Genomic DNA, 22800 nt, shown 5'->3' with positions numbered 1-22800 from the left:
ATATAGCAGAGTTGTTAAATGAGAAACATAAATCTGTGTGCCAGTGTGCAGAATGCTGTTCATTGTTAACATGTCTTTTCCAGCCATTATTGATTGCTATAATGAATACTTGGATTCCGGCTTACTTTTATTACACCAATGGCGAATTTTCTCCTATGAATAAAACCAGCCAGATCCATTAATAAATCGATGACAGGCTTCATTTGATATCGTCATTAGCAAGCTTTTATCATAACAGCGAGCAGATAAAGTATAACATGCTATATCTGTATAATATTCTCTTTCATAAAGTTCAGCAATATAAGAAGTATTTCTTAGAAAATCTAATTAATCATTTTATCATGAAACAAAATACCATGTGAAATGTATTATCCCCAATACAGTGCACACAAAGATGATAAAGCACATCAGATATATGATAAATATGCTTTTTTTTTTTAAATCTTCAACATGCATATGAAAAGGAACAGTTTGGAGAGGGCCTTTTCTGCTTCAGCATATCAATCAAAATCCATAAAAATGTACTCAAACTTGACTAGCATTCACAAACACCAGCCTTGAACACCTTTGGGATGAACTGGAACGGCGTCTGTGAGCCAGACCCCGTCAGCCAACATTAGCATCTGACCTCAATGGGTGTGTTTAAATTAGAGCAAATTTCCACAGCCAACATTTAGTAGTGGAAAAGTGAATTGTCCTTGATTTAGATTAACTGTAGAATGAGCATCAATATAATGTCTATATATATGGGGGAAAATGTGTATGAAGTTGCTGCCTTAAATATTTAAGTACAATCAACTTGTTTAATTTATTTAAACTAGCTTGAATCGGATCTTGTATAAAAAAGTTGAAAATCGCTTATTTTGATGAGTTAAAGCAATGTAAAAACCCATACTGATCAGGCATAACATTATGGCCACTGCCGTGAAGTGAATAACACTGATTATCTCTTTATCATGGCACCTGCTAGTCGGTGGGCTATATTAGGTAGCAAGTGAATATTTTGTCCTCAAAATTGTTAGACGCTGAAAAAGGACTAAATTGTGATGGCTAGATAACTGAGCATCTCCAAAACTGCAGCTCTTGTGGGATGTTCCCGGTCTGCAATGATCAATATCTATCAAAAGTAACCCAAGGAAGGAACAGTTGTGAACTGGCGGACAGGGTCATGGCCAAGGCTCATTGATGCACGCGGGGAGCAAAGGCTGGCCTGTGTGGTCTGATCAAGCTACTGAAGCTCAAATTGCTCAAGTTGTTAATGCTGGTTTTGATAAAAAGGTGTTAGAATATACAGTGCATTGCAGTTTGTTGTGTACACTCTAAAAAATGCTGGGTTAAAAACAACTCAAGTTGGGTTGAAAATGGTAAAACCCAAAATTTGGTTTGTTTGAACCCAGTTAATGGACCCATTCAAACAACCCAATTTCTGGGTTTGTCCATTTTCAACCCAACCTGAGTTGTTTTTAACCCAGCATTCTTTAGAGTGTATGTGGCTGTATAGCTGCAGACCGGTCAGGGTGCCCATGCTAATGCCTATTCACCACCGAAAGCATCACTATATTGGGCACGAGTTTGACACATACTACCTACCTAAGCATTGTTGTAGACCATGTACAGTACACCCTTTCGTGGAAACGGTATTCCCTGGTGGCTGTGGCCTCTTTCAGCAGGACATGGTGCCCTGCCACAAAGCAAAAATTGTTGAGGAATGGGTTAAGGAGCACTATGAATTTTAGGTGTTGACTTATCCTCCAAATTCCCCAGCTCTCAATCCAATCGAGCATCTGTGTGATATGCTGAACAAACAAGTCTGATCCATGGAGTCCCCACCTCGCAGCTTACAGGAGTTAAAGGATCTGCTTCTAATATCTTGGTGGCAGATACCACAGCACGCCTTCAAGGCTCTAGTAGAGTCCAGGCCTTGACAGGTCAGGGCTGTTTTTGCAGCAAAAGAGGGACAACGCAATATTAGGAAGGTAGTGTCATGCCTAATCGTTGTATGTTGTCATAACTTATTGATTATATGATTTTTTATTTACAGTGTACTGGAAAAGGTAGAGTCCTATATGTAATGTGCAAAATATTATACTGTATAGAGTATTCAGTAGAGTCCTTGCTGCCATTGCAGAATAGTTAAATGCAATATATATATATATATATATATATATATATATATATATATATATATATATATATATATATTTAATCTTTCAATTAATATTTCAGTTCTGAGTAACAGAAACTAACCACCAAAAGATGTGACCATGTGTATTCAAGGGATGTACATTAAACCCATGGAGATTATCAAAAATGATCTCTGGTAATTCCAGAAATGCCCCCATGTGAAATGTGAAATATGGAAGCTTTGCAGTCAGCATGGAATCGTGCCTCCATTTGGAATTGGCTTTGTTATTTCATTAAAAGGATTTAAAGGATTTTTACACCGGTAATGTCAGCCTAGTTTAAGACTTATTGTCTTAAAACACAATCCCGTACAAAAAGATTTGGGAATTATTTACAGCATTAATGCCACACACTTGCCAGAATAAATTAGGCATGGAAAGGTTTTGTAATGGCCACCCAAAATTTGCATTGGTACATGTACTCACTATTCTTTGCATTTAGTTTTACAATTGCTTCTAATTATTTTTGCAATATTTTTTTTTTCTTCACAGTAGCAAGATTTAATTTTATCCTTGCTACCGACAATGTGACTTGAACCACCCAATTTCAAGTTACCGATTCACATGTCAGGTGTTCCAGCTTCTGACACTCCTGTCCAAGAAAAAAGCAGAATGTGTCACTCAAGCCAAAAGCTAGATTTTAATGAAGAAGTGAAGTACAGTGAGAAACAGAATCCTGTTTGAAATGGAAATAAAATGTCTTTATTTTATATTGATTTGCTTTTTATATAAAAAGTACTTACATTTAATACATTTTTTTCCAAAATACAAGCAGCCAAACAACATATAAATCAAATACAAAATTATAAAATCTGTTGTATCTTAGTAGCTTCCCTTCTGAAAGTAACTGGCAACGTGATTTGATTCATAATCTCTAAAATTCCCATGTAACAGTAACTTTGATTCTCTCTGGCATCCATCCATGACATGTCAAGAACGATCTGTGACCTACACGTGATATCTTGTCCTAGGTCTATTGTATAACAGTGATGAAGTCAGCTTTAATTTGCTTGATGAAGCCGGTGTCACCGTATTGCTGAGCTCAAATGTAGCTTTAAGCAGGCAAAGTAGCATGTCTTACAAACAACTACCAGATTGTAGTTTAATGACCATCAAACCGATATCAGCTCTGTAAAGATAAAGTCAAACCGTATACAAGACGGCACTTGGTCAACATTTCCATGCAGCGCTGAGCTATCTCAGCATGCCACATGGTTGGGTTTAATAAAGATGGTTCATAATTGCAGCATTTTTCTGGGTGCATTGTGGAAATGAAAAATCACTTCATGAAGCGAAAGTAAACAACATTAGATAGATATAAACGTGTTTCTTCAATAAGAACTGACTGAAGTCAAGTGGTTGACTTATGTAGCCCTATGTTGTGGAAGAAAGCTGTAGGGGGGAAATAAAGAATAAAATCTAACATGAATATAACAAAAACCCTTTAAATGGCATAAATATGGTATTTCTAGCATAATTAAGTATGATAAATTAGGTTAATACTATACGGAAATGAAAACTTTCACAGTGAAGTAAACACTAGAAAGAAAAAAGGCAAAATCTGTCATGATGCCCCAAGGGAACATACTTAAAATTTAGGAAAAAACAAAAACACCAATTGAAAAAAAAAAAGAAAAGATTTTGCTGTTGTAATATCATTAACTGTCCACGATGTGCAAATGAGCAGTTGTGTGTCACATGAGCAGTGCAACAAAACAGTAAAAAAAAAAAAAAAAAAAGGATGGACAAATATGACTCCAAATATCGCAACAGACATAAAGGCGCAATGCTGATGGTGCCAAGAAACCAAATATAAACAAGATATCTGAACCTGATAGGAAATAGAAATTTTTTTTAGTTTTCCTTGTGTTTTATACATTTTGTACATTTAAGTAAAAAAAGAGTACAAAGTGTAATCAGGCTATGCGGCGGTTTCTCGAATCGTCCCCTCAAGTTTCTTTGGGAGTAGCTCTCTCCTTTCGTCGATGTTGAGGACTGGTTTGCGACAGTTCTGACCATCCAGATACATCTTCGCATACATCGGATTGGAGTAGTTCATTGGCTGTTTGGAGAGATAATTGATGAAAACTGACGTTCAGTTGACATTCAGACTCCCTCTCAAAAATGACATACACAAAGGAAAACTTAAATAAACAATAATAAATAGCAATAAAACGGTTTAAAAATGAATTGGAACTAATTCATAAAATGACGGTGATGCATTGCTGCCATACGTTTATTTTTTCCTACTCAATTGTCGTAATAACGAGATGTCATTTTAACATCATCTTTTCTTGTAATAATGAAATATGTCATGTCATTAAAACATATTTTTCTTATTAAAACTACATATTTTTCTCGTTAAAATAACATATTGTTTCCTGACAAGGACAAGTGTTGTATAGTGACGTACAAAATATGCCTTTATCCACATTAGAGAATTTATAGGCTAGCCAATGTGCCTTTGTCACACTGAGTTGCACCCAGATGTCGAGGGTAAAAGTTGTTGAGAAATAAATTTAGGTTTTTATTTAAAATACTGTTAAAAACTAAATGTTTACCAACATGTAGCTATTTTATGCTGCTTCCACAACAAATCCTTTTAAAATGTAACAAAATTGAAAAAATATAGGCCTTAATGTAACAAACACGAATTAGCCTAGCCTATTTAAAGGGAAACTGAAACCAGAGTTGCACCTTTCTCATTCTGCACAAATTCAATTATTTTTTTATTTTCTCACTTGGATGCTAAACTATGTAGTCCTGGTGGTGTTTGGAATAACACCACTGCACTGTAGAGCCGCAGTCACGACTACATACAACGGACAGTATAAACTGAACCAAATAAATGGTTCTGTTTGGTTGATTGCATTTTTTGTTTGATGATGAATGGACTGTGAAGTTCGGATTTTTCCCTTAGACCTAAGCGTAAAAACATAAAATAACCTACTCCATCATTTATGGTAGCTTGTCTATATAGCTACGTGTTTTACCAAATTTGAGTTTATTTATTAAAAGTTGTGTATTTGTTTATTATTATTATTATTAGGCTATTTATTTAGAACATTTAGTTTATTACTTTTTCCCTGTCGAGTTGTAGGGTGAAATCTGTTCCCTGAATCCACAGCTTTTGTTGATATTTTGAGTGTTCACAAATAAATGTAGACAGTTTATAGTTTATAATTATGGCTCTAACTTGTATCTATAGCTAAAAATGATTGAGAAAAAAAAAAAATCCCCAGCGCCTTCATTGGACAGAGGGTTAAAGGTGTACTATGTAGTATTTTTGCAGTAAAATGTCCAAAAACCACTAGGCCAGTGTTATATAGTTTGTTCAGTTGAGTTCTTACAATATCCCAAATATTTCCAACTATTTGTAAATTATGAGAAGATTGCTATTATAACCAAGGAACGGGACGTCTGGGGTAGTGGTCTGTCAATTGCGTCATATCTGCGCTACCCTCGGTTTCCGGTTTTATTCTGCAGAAGCGCTTTACTCTTAGCAGTGTGAACATGTCACAGCAGCCGCTGAGCAAAAGCACAGAGAAATGTCATAAAATCATTTTAAACACACTTAAATGAATCTAATATGATAAACAGAGCTGTGTTACCTCATACTCATGACCGGAAAAGCGGAAATGGCACCGATGACTGTGTCCTGTCATAATAAAAGTCCCGCTGCTCGCATAGTGTGTTGTGCACAACAATCGCTCCAGAGGCCTTGTTCAGCTCCTTAACATTCGGTTCTGCTCTGATTCATACTACAGTAACGATTCTTTTCCACCGGCTGTGATCTGTCATCAAGCTACGCCTTTGTTTTTAAATAAGCGCCCTCTAGCAGACAGAAAAGTTACATAGTGCAGCTTTAAAAACACGTAGCATATTTCGTTTCATAGTTAGTCTGTTTAAATATTAGCCTATAATATTATTAATTTTTTTTTTTGTTATATGTAGATTATGAAAAGTGAGCAGCATGAGTAAGATGAGTAAAGCCGCGTTTCCACCGTAGGAACTTTACCCAGGAACCAGGAACTTTGGGTGGTACTCTGTGTGTTTTGACCGCAGGAACCAGGGTCTAAATGAAGTTCCGGGTAAATATTTCCCCCTCCAAACAGCCCTGCTCGCGAGGTAGTACTTTTTCAAAGTTCAGGAACTTTCGAGGGCGGGACTTGGGCGCTGAACATGCTGATTGGTTTAGCATTTGATTTCAACTGGCATTTTTAAAAGTCTTTTGCGAGGTTCGTTCTGCGTTCAGTAAATATCTTGTGTCTTGTGTCTTGTGTCTTGTGCTCTCTGTCTGATGGCACGTTCGTCTCAGACATCTCACGTGCAATGTCCGTAATAGCTGATAATAATATACATTGTCATTTTAAATCTAGCTTTACAAGCTTTCTGAATATGCTGCATGCTGCTGAATCTGCATATTAGTGCTCTTTTCTGTCGTTGTTAATTACCTCTTCAGTAAACCTATACATAACCAGCAAAAGCAGCAAAGTTTGAATCTCTTCCATACTCGTTATTCATTTTTTTACAGTCTATTTTTCACCATGTAAACGACCTGACCGATTACTATAAGTGTGTGTCCTTACATGACGTGACAGCGCGCGCCACGCTCATGTTGACAAGAGAGGAAACCTAACTTTTCTGAGGGGTAAACTTTTTATTTCGTAAGTTATGAAGATAATGTTGGAATAATGACACAGCGTTTATTGCCCCGGGCAGTTTTTACTTTAACTGCGCCTGACAGAAGATTTTTTTTTTCTGAGATGATTATTACACTTTACAACAAATAAATAGCTTATATAATACTGTATTAGTCCTGGTGGCCGTTAAGAGTTGCTATGGCTACAGTAAACACATTCCAGCTGCTGGAGAAAACAGCGTTGACATTTTTGATGCGGCAGACAAAGTGCATGTGACAAAATGATTGCGATTGAAAGTCATCATATGTAAACACCAGATCGGTTTAGATAACGTCTCATGTAAACAGTCCACTTAATCTTTCAATCAACACGCGCAAAAATGATTACTGTCCGTCACTGACTTGGAGGAGCAGTCGCTCGCAGTCCTACATCACCGGCCTAATCTGCCTAATCTTCATGGAACTTTAGATCGCAGTGGAAACGCAGACAGTTGCAGGTCTCGGGAAGGAGAAAAGTTCCTGGTACAAATTGTTCTGGGTAATTTTGGTGGAAACGGGGCTTAAGCAAACCAAGAATGTCAAGAATGGATTGATGTGCGTAACGAACCCACTTGCCTGTTCCCGCTGCCTTTTTTGAGTAAGGCTGAAACTATAGCGTCTTTCTGTTTTTAATAAATTTCTTGAATATATGTCTAATTACAGTAGGCCTATAGTTATGAAATTTGTGACTGCACCGGTGTCCGTCATTGCAAGCTTGAAGTTACGCCACTGTGGCTAATCATGAGCGGTCCATGGCCTGCCAAAAAGTTTGTGAAATTTTGATTTAGATGATCAAAAGCTATCTGTTCTGAACTGTAGGCTACATCAATAAATTACATTTTGTGCTATGGGCACTGCCACTGATAACCCTAACCACAGGCAGCAGAAGAGCCTATTTTTTACACTGAGCTTGCTTCTGCTTTTCAAACACGGAAGTGTGACAAAGGCACAAAGGCTAGCCCATAAATTCTCTAATGTGGATAAAGGCATATTTTGTACACATCGCTACATGTCCTAATTAGAAGGAAAAGATGTCATTTTAATGACATAACATCTTGTTATCACGAAAAAAGAAATTGTGAAAACGACATAACATTCCGTTATTAAGACATAATTGAGTGGAAAAAAAAAATATGTGGCAGCAATGAGTCACCGTATTAAATAAATCATGTTCAAGCAAAAAACAAGTTGTGCAGGACTAAAGTTGGTTCAAGGAGTTGCTTCCACCGCAGCCAGAGCCAACAGTGGTTTCAGTAGCATCATTTGGATTGGTACTTTGAAAAACATATTCAATCATGCTTATGGTGACATGCTGATGTCAGCAAAAGATGATAAACATATTAATATAAACACGTCACTCACAACCCCATAAACCTCACCTCCTGCATAAATGAATCACTAGAAACGAGAAACATGAAAAACACAGCAAAAGTTGAGCCATAAAGCCATGCTCCTACCATCACACTTTAGCACATTCATGCAAACCGTCACACCATATGCATGCAAAAATGTCATTTAAAATGACTGTGATTCGCTACTTAATTGAGACAAAGGAGCCCAAGGCGTTCACCTGTCCAGGTATTACTTCCTTAGGGACAGAATGAATATTCAGCGTGCAAGGGTCACTGGATTTTACACACCAGCCCTGGAACACACACAGTCGCCCCAGCATGCAGTCGACATTTAGAACGGCATTGTCACTGAACAACATCAATGCAACGCTGCTATTTAGACAGAAATATTGTCATAGTACGAAACAAACGGTCAATCAAGCGCATTTTCTTACTGCCATTTTAGCATTGCCTTTTAAAATGCACGAGTCTTTAGAAATAGATGTCAGTTATTTCTTGCCCAGGGAAATAATATAATGTTTGCAGCTTTAATGAGGCAAATTTGCAAGGTAAAGAAATTATATTTGGTAAGAAGATGAAGGCAAAATATAGCCCTGGCCTAAAGAAACAGTTAATATTACATATTTAGAGATATTTTACAGGAGAGAACAGAAACTCGTTCTTTCTGGTTCTACCACATTGTTATTTATGTATATACATCATCAACCTCCTAGATTCCTTTTGTTAGGGGTGTAAAATATTCCAGCACAAACCTTGTGGGGATCGAGTGTGAAATTTGGTTTGAGAAGGCTTCCGGCATCTGCGTGGTTGTCATGGTCCACCTCATACATGTTGTAGGATGGATTGCCAATCTCCACATTAATGCCTCCATTAGTTATGGGCTGCCGTTGTACACGTTTCCCCCTGTGACAGAAAAGCACTTGAAATAGCTGCAGATGTCTGAAGACTACATTATTACAAAAATACAAAGCGAGTATTACTAGGGATTTTCAAATTAACTTGATATACTCAAGGCATGTCAGGCTAAACAGACAGGCACGGTGCAGCATTCTGCATTCATTTGTGGTTTATTTAATATTTTTATCTTCCACAATAATATAATGGGCCCTATGTTAACAAATGGTCTGAAGCACATAGTGCAGGTGTACTGAGGGCATGCTTGAAATGTATTTATTAGGAGGAAAACCCCTTGAGGTATGATATCTCGTTATCGAGGGGACCTCAACAAAAAAGAGAAAAGAAGAAAAAAAACAACAACAAAACATACATCCACTACATACGTAACAGTGCAGGTGCACTGAGAGCATCTCCGAATCTACTTTCTATTTTATTGTTTGTGTGCTGCTGCAATAAGCAGGGTGTGTGTAATAAGCAGTGTACCCGCTTGTAGACACTTATTATTAACTCACCCTTTAAATAACACAAAATACTGTGCCGTTGACTTCAGACCAGGTTTTTGTTGGTCAATGGCACAGATTTCAGTTGCCTCAATATAGCAACATGCCAACAATGCGCCTGAACACACCTCATTTTCAGACCAACCCTACGGTTATATTTAAAACTGTTCCAAAAAAGTTCCAAAAAGTACCTTTGTCGTCTTCTGCAGATGAAGACACCTGCAACCACTGTAGTAATCAGAATGACCAGGAGGACCAACGGCACAATGATAGCTATACTTCCTGCTTCAAACAAGAAAAAAAAGCAAGAAGCAAAAGCCACTATTAAGCCCATTTCCCCAGATGTCTATGCAGGTGGAACAGGAAATTATTAGATACTCCATCACAGCAAAATTAAATAAACAGTACTGCAGCTAAAAAGATATTGAACCAATATTTAACGAGAAGCTCAGATGTAAATTCAGATGTGTCATTTGACTGATGAAATAACGGTTCTTTTCATTTTAATAATTCAAGGACTGAATCCTTATTGAATTAGGAGAGGAGAGCTCTATAAAGCGTGAAAGCTCTCTGCATCGCTCACCTCCAGCTGTGTTATCGGAGCGGCTGCTCTTTGGGGCCGGCCTCTCGCACTGCGTCCCCGACCAATTAGCTGAGCATCTGATTTAAAACAACAGTCAAAACAAACAGAAGGCAAGTCAGAAAAGAGAATAAATATTTTTGCAGGCATTGCAGAGTGCATTTAAACAAACAGTTCACCCCAAAAAACACTTTGCTATCATTGGGTGTGTTTACATGCACAATAGTAAGCTGATAACTCAAAAAAATCTGCTTATTGAAATAATCAGTTTTTCCCGTTTACATGCAAACCAGTAAACTGACATTGCAAGTAAACCGTGTTTACATGACTTTATTAATAAACCGGGTTATTTCCTTGTAGTGACGTCAAAAATAATAATGTCCGTAATAATGTCTGATTTTTTTAAATGTAATGTCAGTTGTGATGGTAAATAAAGCGCGCACTGTGTCAGCGGGAGATTTATGGCTCATATTATCCCTCATTCAGTTATGGAGCGTTTTGCCTGAACCTCTTCTACTTCTGCTGCATGAGATGAGAACACATCTTTACAATTTTCTGGGTCTTAAACCAGTCTGCGTTTGTGATATATGTCCTTATTTCATGCAAAACGCTAGCTCACTCTGTCTGGATGCATTGAATTCTGAATTCTGAATTGAATTGAATGAAGTTTGCGTTTTTGTCACCTATCACACGTGCACTTCAATAAGCCGACAGAAAGCAGGTTAATGTGTTTACATGCAGCGTGAAATCAGGGTAAGAGGCAAAAAACTACCTGTGCCGAGCGGTTTATGCTTACGCCGTTTTTGACCTTATTTCGATAAAAGAAAACGGGTTACCGCGTTTACATGACCATGTTCATTGTTGGCTTATTTGGCATAATCGGCTTAAGAACGCGCATGTAAACACACCCATTTATTCACACAAAGCCTAAACTAAACCAATATATAATATACATACACTGTAAAAAAATAAATAAATAAATAAATAAGTTATCTGTTTGCCTTTTTAGTTCACTGAAATTAAAAAATTGAGTTTAATACAATGAACATTTTTGAGAATCGATAACCTTTATTCAAAAATGTGTGATGACGCAGTGAGCCATGCCAAATTGTGCTATTTTCATGATTTATCCGATTTATTATGTGGTTCAGATACAATCATATTTTGAGTTTCTATTTATTCAACCAATTTCCTTCATTGTATCAACTAAATTGTTTTATTTCAATGAACTCAAATGTTTTAGGCAACCAGGTTACTTAAAGGGTTACTTCAGCGATTAGCATATGGCTTTGTATCAGTAGAAACCCTAGAATATATTCAAATGATCGTGCTCCCCCCATGAAAATTACAGTAAAAACAGTAATACTGTAAAATATCATTACAATGTAAAATTGTATTAATTTATTTTATTTGAATATATTTAAAAATATAATTTATTCCTGTGATTAAAAAGTAGAATTTTCAGCATTATTACTCCAGTCTTCATTCTCTAGTCTTCAGTGTCATTCTAATATGCTGATTTGGTGCTCAATTATCATCAATTATTGTCCATACTCAATTATTAATATTGTTAATATTATAAATGTTGAAAACAGTTTGTACTGCTTAATATGTTAAAGCCACAGTAAATAGTTCCTTCAGGAATCCCTGATGAATAGAAAAGTATTTATTTAAAATAGAAATCATACATGCCTTTACTGTCACTTTTAATTCATTTCAACACATTATTGCTGAATAAAAGTAATAATTTTCTCTTAAAAACAACAACAACAAAAACCTATAGCAAACTTTTCATTGGTTTACATCAAACTTTTTCATTCCACAAAAATTTGAAGCACCAAACACTTTCAAAAACGTTTCAAAATTGAAAATAATATGAAATGGTTCTTGAGCACCAAATCAGCATATTAGAATGATTTCTGAAGAATAATTTCTTTAAAATTATAATATTTTACAATATAACGTTTTTTTACTGTATTTTCTATTTTAAAAAATGCAGCCTATGGTAAGAGTCTTCCTTATAGTAATTTTTGGGACTATCACTTTAAAAGTAGGCAAATATGCAGTATAAAAACTGAAAACACTCATTAAAACGGCAAGCAGTAAAGCGGAAAGACAGCAATGAATCATCTTATTTGTAAATGGAAGCGGTCCAGTGGGGGTCATGTTTATGATTAAACAGATGTTTGATGTTTGTTTATCAGCGGATGATATGAGGGTTGAAGACTGGATGTTGCACATTAAAACCATACACTATATTACAAAATGAGTCACATCTTTTATTAATTCTTTCCTAAGCAGACACTGTACAAGATAAACAAAGAAAAAATAAAAAAATGAAATAAAGCAGGCCAAAAGCATATGGATACCAAACAAGTACAGAAAAAAAGTGAGAATCCTGACAGTGGAGAGGTGCACAGTAAGGGATGTGTGAGATCATGGGAAGTGGACAGTGGGGAAGCGGTCAGGGTAAATCAGCTGGATGGATGGAGTCCGGTGAAGATGAAATGTCTATCAAATGAACAGTTGGACCTACTTGCATCGAGGTTTGTTAAGGGCAGTTATTGTGCATATCCCTTCATTTTGACAGTAGTAATCACAGGGATTGGCCAGCTCATCGCAACGCTGGTTCTTGAACCCTGCCGTGCAGCTGCAAGACATCGCAGTGAGGAGTAAGAAGTGAAATAAGTAAGAAACTGAAAAGAACTGAAAGAAATGCATGATCTGTAAAGTAGCAGCAAGTGTTTGGTCTTTATGTCTTGCTAATAGTTTCCGGATCCTTTATGTTTGATGACTAGGAAATTAATGAGCAATATTCACTGCAGGATTCAGGGTTCATAGACTTTTCACCCATGAATTTTCAACAATCTTTCCCTTGTGTTCATGTTTACTGTAAAAGGTTAGGCTTTTCTTAGAAATCATTTTATAGAGATTGCTCGGTGGATTTTCATTTGTAAGTCTGAAAGTCTCGCAATAGACAAACTGATGTTTTTCCTCTACATACGCTCTTACAATGAAGAATGTCTAGCAGTTGTTTTTTTTCAGAGCACAACAATTATTTGAAATTTTCATGATTGTAAAATGACTCAACATCCCCTGATCCTAAAAGATTTTCAATGACCTCTAATGATTTGTAACATTGAAATAAGCATTCCTGTAAAGCTGTTTTAAAAACTATAAATAAACATGAAATGAATTGAATTCATGAGTTTTAGACCATGAAGCTGCAGGCTGAATTTTTGTTGACTGACCTGATATATACAACAATTCAAAATGTATTCTAGAGTATGTATATCAGATTCAGTATTTTATTTTGCGATTTCACTGGAAGGGAGTGAGTGGTGGATGAGCAATAGAGAGATAAAGTCTGCCAGTCTTAGGTTTTGATGCTGACAGACAAGTTAATCGCAGATATCTAGAGGGGACAGTGATGAAATTGTAAATGTGTTGTGAATTTTCAAGTTGGCAGCTACAATACCTTGTTAAAGAAAGAAGTAATATATCTAAGTCAAAATAGTCTCTCCAAGACTGCTGCATATATATATATATATATATATATATATATATATATATATATATATATATATATATATATATATATATATATATATATATATATACATATATTTTGTATTCAAGAGAATATTCTTTGGTTCTTAAAAATCGGAAATGTGCTGTTTTCTTCTTGTCAGGTTGTCTGAGCATCATGAAAGTAAAAAAAGCTTTTCCCAAAGTTGCCTTCCCAAATATACAGTATGACTAGGCTTTGATAAGCAGTTCATTTAAATTACATAAATTTCAGGTCAACTATCATGACTTCTTGGCAGATTCCGTTCCATCCTTCCATACATTTCCTGTGACTCAGAGCCCGTGAATGAAATACATTATCAGGACCTCACAATAAAAGAGAGAGAGATCATTTGCATAGAAATTGATTCCATTCTCTCGATTATGCCAGTCATTGCCACAAATGCCATATAAACTGCATAGAGCATTTGATGATTTTCAAAACAACCATTTACAACCTGTTTCGGTTGGAGACTGAATACGTGATCATTTAATGCTTGCTAACCATCAGGCTTCAAAAAGCATCCGTTATACATGCCTTCTGTCACAATCTGAGTTAGCAGCTAATAAAATCTGATGGGAACAAAAGGAAGGATAACTTAAATATCTTGCTTAGGAAAAGAAGGTCAGGAGGGTCAAGTACTATGGGAAAGAATTCACAAACATTTAACTCTTCTTTACACATGCACACAATAAATAATAATAAAAAAAGACAACAGGACCTCTTGATCCACTGTGAGATTCTTCAAAACAGGACGTTGGCATTTGCAATTAAAAAGTATTGTGGGAAATTATAAGTGCACGTGTGCATGACATTGGACACTCAATTTGCATATACACTGTAAAAAAAAATCAGGTCTCCAATTGAACATTTTCAAATCACTGATTACATCTAAATTTTTCAGTTTGCCGAAATTAATTTCTGTGAATTAAATTGCATCAATTCACAGAATTTAAATTAATCAGTCACTAGAACATTTTCAATTGGATACTTTTTTATAGTTTAGGTTCCATTGTATATTTAGCAGAGGTGGACAAAGTACACAACTTCATTACTTGAGTAAAAGTAAAACTCTATTCATTACTCTATTACAAATGAAAGTTGTAAAAAACAGATTTTTACTTAAGTAAAAGTACAGTGGTATTTGTTTTCAAAAGTACTTAAGTATTAAAAGTAAAGTTCCTTTTTTATGTCAACGCATTACTTTATTATTGTTGTATAAATGCACACTGCCATCATGGTTTAAGCCAGTCAGTGATGCTCCATCTGACATACTAGCATACGACTAACTTAAACTAATTTAAATGCTTGTATATAAGTTACAAAGCTCTTTACAAAGCTGCTGTCACTTTAAGGCTGAATGCACGGATCTAATACACTGATACACATCTGATATTCTCCCAACTTTACTCTTCTCTTTCTCACAGATGTTTATATTTTTAAGTAAGGGATAATGTATCCCTTCTCTTCGCGTCGGGGTCCTGATCACTCTGTCGGGGTTTATTCTGTGATAACAACCGGCTGGGTGTACATTATCCCGCTTATTACACGGCTACTAGTCTCAAATAAATAATTATTAGACACAAAATATTGTCTTGAAATTAAATATTTTATCAGCTCTTCCGCAAAGCTTCCGCAAAGAAAAACAGTTCCAACCTGCTTTAAGCCTTTATCTATTGCTGAAGATTTGCCATATGCCCTTGCTAAAAATGAATGCTGAAAGGGTTAGTTCACCCAAAAATGAAACCAAGCCTATGATTTACTCACCCTCAAGTCATCATAGGTGTATATGACATTCTTCTTTCAGACAAATACAATCGGAGTTATATTTAAAAAGTCCAGGCTAACGTTAATCCAAGCAGTAGTTGTAGTTGTGTTTGAAGTCCATAAAAAAAATGCAGCTGTCCGTCAAATAACGTGCTCCACATGGCTCCGATGGGTTAATAAGAGGCCTTCTGATTCGAATCGATGCGTTTGTGTAAGAAAAATATCTATATTTAAAACGCTATAAAGGAAACCTGCCTTGAAGTCTTCCATTTTAACCCACGGCTGTTTAAGCCACAAGATGGCGCCAGCGTTAAGCATAGAAGTAGTACCGGTCAAGATAACTCGTAGTACCCGTATGAGCGGTTGTTATCTGGAAATAACGTACCGCTGGAATGCACGATTGACCAATCAGAATCAAGTATTTCAAAGAGCTGTGTAAAAATATATTTTGCACGTGCAAGACATGCACCAAGTTTATGCCAACTAACGTAATCTTGATCTCTTTTTTTTTTTTTTTTTTTACTGAAACAAACTTTCAAATGGCTATGGATACACACACTTGTGCCTAAAAACCATCTTCTTCCATTTTGCTATGAACTTATCAGTGTTCAAAAAAAAGCTGGGAAAATGTGTATGACCCTATAAGAGCAATTGCTGATAGACTGTCTGAAACAACAACAAAAAACCTTTTAAAGAAGGAAAAAAATCATCCTCCGACTTTCAGAGCTGCTACAGAAACGATTTTCGACCTAGATAGAAATGTAGTGGAGTAAAAACTACGATATTTGTCTTTCAAATAGTGAAGTAAAAGTCATAAGTTTCCAGAAAAAAATACTCAAGTAAAGTACAAATACTCAAAAAGTGTACTTTTTACTCAAGTAAATGTACTTAGTTACTGTCCACCTCTGATATTTAGTGTAACTTTCAGGCCTCATCAGATTTTTATAACTGGTATTTTTTTTAAATAACTTTTATTGTGATTTAACAGTCAAAATAACTAAATAAAACTTACTTCAAATGTTACTTACAAATATATATATTTATATATTTAAAAAAATGTAAACGTGGAGCCCTGCAAACCATAGTGTCGAAACACTTTTCATTCCCTAAATACTTGCAGTACAAATAGTGAAATTCCTCAGATCATATTGTGAGGGCAAAATATGTGTTTCACTCATCACAGCTGGAAGCTTTGTGGCCTTTACAACATCTGTTATCAAAATCCTAAACACGTGGTGCTCTGCAAGCAGCCACTGCCATCAACAGCTCCTGATCTCGCAACAGAAAACTGAATTTATTCTCGACAAAACAAATTGTCAGGCTTTCTAAATGTATCCATTCCTGTCGGCCAAATCAAACAGAGCAGGACTCCAGCTGTTCTCAGGATGCCGTCCCAATATACACAAGTCCACAGGGACATCCTAACCTGATCTTTATCAATGCAAAGCCACCAAAAAAATGTTGCACCCGAAACCAAACATCATGCCCGGTGAGGATAGCACAAAAGCAATTCATGATTTTAAACTAATAATTAAACAGTACTGTGTCAATTCAAAGAGACTTTATTTTCAGCTATACATTTAATTTTCCAAAAATGATATAGATATCTAGATATCAAAAGGTTGGGGTCAGTAAGATTAAAAATAATAATAAAATAAATAAATAGATTATTACTTTTGCTCAGAAAGGATTAAACTGATCAAAAGTATCATTAATACATTTATAAGGTTTCATTTATAAGATTTCCATTTCATGCTGTTATTTTAGAGTATGTACATCAAAGAATTCTGAAAAATATCTGTAGCAGTTTCCACAAAAATATTAGGCAGCACAGCTGTTTTCAATACTGATAATACAATACTGATCAGCACAAAATCAGCATATTAGAATTATTTTATTAGAATTATGTGACACTGAAAACTAGAGATTTTTTTTCCCCAGGAATAAATGACCTTTAAAAATTATTATTATTAAATATATGGACCCACTTTATCAGGTGGACTTAACTACTGTGTACTAACATTTCAAATTAATAATTTGATACAGTGCACTTATTGTGTGCATACATATTTTTACATTGCACTTACATTTTTAAAAATATCTGCATGTAATTTATGTAGTTACATTTATAATTACACTGTTGGCCTTTCCCTTACACCTAATTTACCCTTAAACTCACCCATACCTCCACACCTGTCCCTAAATTTATTAATTGTTTTGCATTATAATATGAACACAATTTCAATACAATTACAATACATTGTACTTATATAAGTACATAGTAGTTAAGGCCACCTAATATAAAGTGGGATCAAATATATTATAAAATTGTTCTTACAGTATTTTTGATCAAATAAATGCAGTCTTGGTAAGCGTAGGACACAACAACATTAAAACATCTTACCAACCCCAAACTTTTGAACGGTATATTATTTGATAGTTCTGATTATTCATTCTCAGGCTTGCTGTAATTAGATTTTTAACCAAATGTAGGCTTTTAGGCATATTCGAGCTTGGCCTAATTATTCCTTCATGCTTTTTAAGTCTGTCAAACTAAATGTCAGTGTAGAACCCCCCACTGAGGTAATTTTGGGCACCATTGATGGGAAACTTATGAGTCTCTAAGATCTGCAGAATTTTTCTAAATGAATGAAAAGGCTTCCAAGGGTATGTGCCATGTGGGTCTAATAGCTGAGAATTGGAATGTGGACAAAAGAAGGCACTTACTGGCAGAAGGGTAGGCTGGTGTCAGGGTCCAGATGACAGGTGCCTCCGTTATAGCAGTAGCCATCACACAACTGGCAGCTGGAGGCGATACGACCGCTGGTACAGCTGGCAGAACGAGAACAATTTGGATGAGCTAAAAATGGTATTGTTAGACCAAAAAGTCATTTTAGTGTAAACTTATAACCTGGGGTGTCCAATCCTGCTCTTGGAGTGCCACTTTCCTACAGAGTTTAGCTCTAATTAAACACACCAGAAAATCTAATTCAAGGTCTTACTAGGCGTTTTAGAAACTTCTAGACAGGTGTGAGGCAAGTTGGAGCCAAACTCTGCAGGACAGTGGAAAGTGTGAAAAATGACTTTTCAAACAGGCTTGAAACCTCTTTTGATACGTCTACAAGAAGTCTTACCCCCCCCCCCCCCAAAAAAAAAACAACAAAACAAAAAACAAACAAAACACATACATACAATTTTAAAGAAATATCAAAAAACTAACTTGCATGCCACATCTCCCGTATCTCCATTAATGATACATGGGGCTCCGTGGCAACGCAGGCACTTGTCGACATCACACTTGATCCCTTCATAGCGAGCCGGACACACACATTCAACGTGTCCTGATCCGGACAGCGTACACGCCTTTGAATTGACGCAGTGGTGATGACAGATATCTGTCATGGAAAAGAAATCGTAAAAAACACAAGCTATGGCCCTAATTAAGATACAACCGCACATTTCTTTCATATTATGTTCAAGTTTAATTAGAATTTTACAAAGCTTTAATGAGACTTAATTATCCGCATCAAATATCTACTGGTACTAAGATGAAAATGCGTCACCCCTTGGGTGCAGTGCACTGAAAATGCATTACGAGTGCACAGATTAAATTGTTTTGCAACAAATTATAATACCAAAGACTTTATAACAGCAAATATTTTATCAGCAAAGCACAGAAACACCTCAAGGTTGTTACAGCAGCATTGAGAAAACCTCTTTGGGCACAGATCGTTCAAATGCTGGCAAATGCCTTACTGGCAAACACAGTATTTATTTTGATTGGGGCTTTTTTGTTGTTGTTGTTGTGTGGATAGAAAGTTTAACAATTGTTCCATTAACCACAATTTAGTGACTGGTCTTCTATAACTCAAGAGAGAAACCCACTCTGGAGATCATATCATTTTCTCACTGTTACACTTGGTACTTGATGATTTAAGCAAGCAATATGGATTATGAAACTGAATTAAAAGGGCACAGCTGTGGATGTAATTAGCTGCCATGAGAATCACTGACCTATTGAATTAAAATGTAGTCGCTGAGCATTTCTGCTGGGTAAAAGCAATCTTTTACAGTACTTACGATACAGACAGCGGTCACCCGTGTACTCTGCCAAGCAGCGGCACACTGGCTGGTTTCCAGGGCTCACGTCACATGTTCCTCCATTCAGACAGTGATTATCACAGACCCGCCTCTCACAGTTTGGACCGGTGAAGCCTGTCATGCAGCGGCAAGTAGGTTTCCCTGTGATTGGAGTACACAGATGTGTCCACATTGAGAAAAAAAACACCCATGAAGTATTAACGCTAGTAGCAGATTTGAGTGTTTTATTTTTTTGTCCTTTTCAGTTTTACTATGAAAAACTTGCAGAGAATGTGAGCTGTTTGCTGAAGGCAATTTCATCAGAAAGTCTTTGATAATGGTATGAGAATTGGCAATTTATACATTTTAAACTGTACTGAGTCCACAAGAACCATATGCTCAAGTTGTATAACATCAGCTTTAACAGCAACCTAGTGAACCAAGTTCTGCTAGCAAAAGCTTTAGTGTAAAAGTGCCCAGAATAAACAATGTAAAAACAATGGGTTTATATAATTACTGTGACTGGAAAGGGACATGATGTTGTGAGCATAAAATATTACTCGTGGGAATGTGATAAAGCCACGACTTCTTATGTTTACTAAACAGCAGCCTTGTTTTTTGTGTGTGTTTTGCCTATGTATTAATCTAAACTCTTTAAAGGGGTGATGAATTGAGAAATCAACTTTACCTTCAGCTTTTGATATATAAAAGGTCATGGTAATATAAGAATATCCTGTAAGTTTCAGAGCTGAAAACTTCCTTGTTAGTCAAAGAAAAGCTTTTATAGACACCAGGCCCAGCAAACGAGAGATCTCAGAATGTTCCAGGATGTGACGTCAGAGTGTGGAGAAACACAGCCACAACAGAAGAAGAAGAACACCTGATTATGTATCCCCACCCATCGACTCATGTCTTGACATGTTATAGATAAATAACATAGGGCCTAACATTGGAGCTAAACTGGATCGAACTTTCAAGCAATAAACATTACGCATAAAGCTTCATTCGGATTCCAATATTATGAATGCATGGATGAACTTTATTTTTGAATGAATATCCATCTAACGTGGGGAAGGCACTGGACTTTCTTTAATAACTTCACCATGGATTCGTTTGTAAACAAATTTGCAGCAGGATGAGATTAAATGAATGAAGCAACACACTTGTGTGAGTAAAAATTATTATTATTATAATTTTTTTTTGATATATGTGATAGTATTGCATTGTTACAGATCGTTTGATATCTATTGATTATGTGTAGGTGTCTGTTTTGATTTGTCTGACTCTGCAGTAAGGCCTGTGTGTGTGTGTGTGTGTGTGTGTGTGTGTGTGTGTGTGTGTGTGTGTGTGTGTGTGTGTGTGTGTGTGTGTGTGTGTTAGTTCATGCACAACTTACAGTTATAGCCACCGATCGGACCGGCCAAGTAATAAAAAAACTACATTCCAATTAATTGCAGGTATGAGATAAATCTGCTTGTTTGATAATGACATTTTGCGAGCTGAGCGAATCTTTCCATTTGCCGTTTCCCCACATGCTCTCAAAACAATCCCTCATGTTTACTCGCAGGGAGCCGAAGCTCATTAAATATGCAAATCTTAAAATTATCCAATCGTAACAGTGGACGTTTACTTCCAAGTCTTCAGTGTGGCACGACCATAAAAACTCAAAACCAGGGTAGAAAATAGCCTATTACTTATTCAATATGGTTTTGAATTTAAAAACTATGCAAATGTCAAATAAGTTGACCTCAGAATTACTTAAAGTTAAATGACTGGCTCACTGGAGGTGAGCCAATAACCCCCTGGAGGTGTGGCATCCCGATCACATTGATTTTGAGAAAATCTGACATGAAGACAGTGCTGAGCTAGAAGTCTTCTTAGGACCCTAAGTTTGTGCCAGTGTTCGTCCTTGTCTTTCCATTCATTAAAGATCCTCCTAATGGTTTCTCTCTCATCAAGACACCTTCAGCAAAGATCAACTAGAGCCTCAACAAATTGCATCATAACACCTTTATTCAAATGGGCGAGAATTATTCTCCTTATTTTATACACCTCTTTTAAAGGAGGTTGCATAACAACTAAGAAACTGATGGTTTGCTCAAGTCAGTTGATCAGTTGAATTTCAAACATTGTTAAATCTTCTTGCTTTACTGTTTTCTTCTTCAATTCTCTTTCCATTGCTCAGCTGTATGCATGTATGGGTGTATGTTAGATTTGTTTAAGTGTTTAGTCTAGTTAATAAAGTCTTGTTCACGTCTTGTTTTGGCTATATGCTCTGAGTAGTACTGCACAGTAAGAAAGTTAATTCCTATTCCCCCAGAAATTATCATTTCTTATAATTAATAAACAATTAACACATAATACAAAGTACAAAGTTGATTGTGGTATTAATTCTGCTACATTAAGTTAATTCTTACAGCTGATCTAAATAGGTATAATTAATTAAAACTAGTTATTAATTATTCATATTTTCTTTTGGGCTAATTGGCTACAATTTAATGCATAAGCAAACCCGTGTGACCATATCAACCTGGGATTATCAGAAACAGAGTTGATGAATAAATTAACATTTAGAAAATTATATTATATTATATTATATTATATTATATTATATTATATTATATTATATTATATTATATTATATTATATTATATTATATTATATTATATTGCACTAAAACATGTCTAAACTGTTAAGATCAGACTAAACTGACCATGGAGGACCTGGTTAAAAATGAACTGCATTGAGATCTTTCAGAAGGACATGAAGAGTGACTGTTCTCATACATGGTAAATATTTTTATTACAGGCCAGAAAGATGAGGTGGAATGAGCTGTTTTTCCAATAAATGGTGTTGAGTTTAAGTTCACAAGACCTCAACCAAAAAATTGAGCATTCAGTAACTATTTTCTTTCTAATAATAATAATAATAATAATAACTGAAATTTGACACATTTCAGAATGATTGTTAAAGGCGAGATTCAGAGAATTCTGATGTTGAGAATATATATATATATATATATATATATATATATATATATATATATATATATATATATATATATATATATATATATATATATATAAAAATTGTACATTACCATACTAACTAGTCCATAATGCTGCCTTGAATCATTTTAGAGTGTTATTACTAGCACACACACTGCCACATATTTTTGGTGACAGATGTTTT

The 22800-nt window shown here is 35.7% G+C and overlaps 1 protein-coding gene across 12 annotated transcripts in view; it reads right to left on the bottom strand.

Annotated features, from left to right (window-relative positions):
* Positions 1 to 2862: 2862 nt before the first annotated feature.
* Positions 2863 to 22800, bottom strand: part of lrp1bb (low density lipoprotein receptor-related protein 1Bb) — a 442399-nt gene continuing 422461 nt past the window's right edge. For 4 of the 12 annotated variants that reach the window (XM_067444216.1, XM_067444218.1, XM_067444214.1 and 1 more), the window contains 9 exons: positions 19609 to 19770; positions 18749 to 18923; positions 18256 to 18360; positions 12730 to 12843; positions 10197 to 10273; positions 9805 to 9898; positions 8969 to 9119; positions 8435 to 8509; positions 2863 to 4245 (listed from right to left, as the gene is read on the bottom strand). In XM_067444216.1, the coding sequence (XP_067300317.1) occupies positions 4105 to 4245; positions 8435 to 8509; positions 8969 to 9119; positions 9805 to 9898; positions 10197 to 10273; positions 12730 to 12843; positions 18256 to 18360; positions 18749 to 18923; positions 19609 to 19770 (1094 nt within the window). In that variant the 3' untranslated portion in view covers positions 2863 to 4104. The remainder of the gene's footprint in view (positions 4246 to 8434; positions 8510 to 8968; positions 9120 to 9804; positions 9899 to 10196; positions 10274 to 12729; positions 12844 to 18255; positions 18361 to 18748; positions 18924 to 19608; positions 19771 to 22800) is intronic. The other 8 variants (XM_067444217.1, XM_067444219.1, XM_067444215.1 and 5 more) reach the window with 4 other exon arrangements.

The sequence above is a fragment of the Pseudorasbora parva genome, chromosome 5 (genome assembly GCF_024679245.1).
Source record: "Pseudorasbora parva isolate DD20220531a chromosome 5, ASM2467924v1, whole genome shotgun sequence".
Taxonomy (NCBI): Eukaryota; Metazoa; Chordata; class Actinopteri; order Cypriniformes; family Gobionidae; genus Pseudorasbora; species Pseudorasbora parva.
Note: the sequence above shows the minus strand (reverse complement) of the source record. Positions and strands in the feature narration are given on the sequence as shown.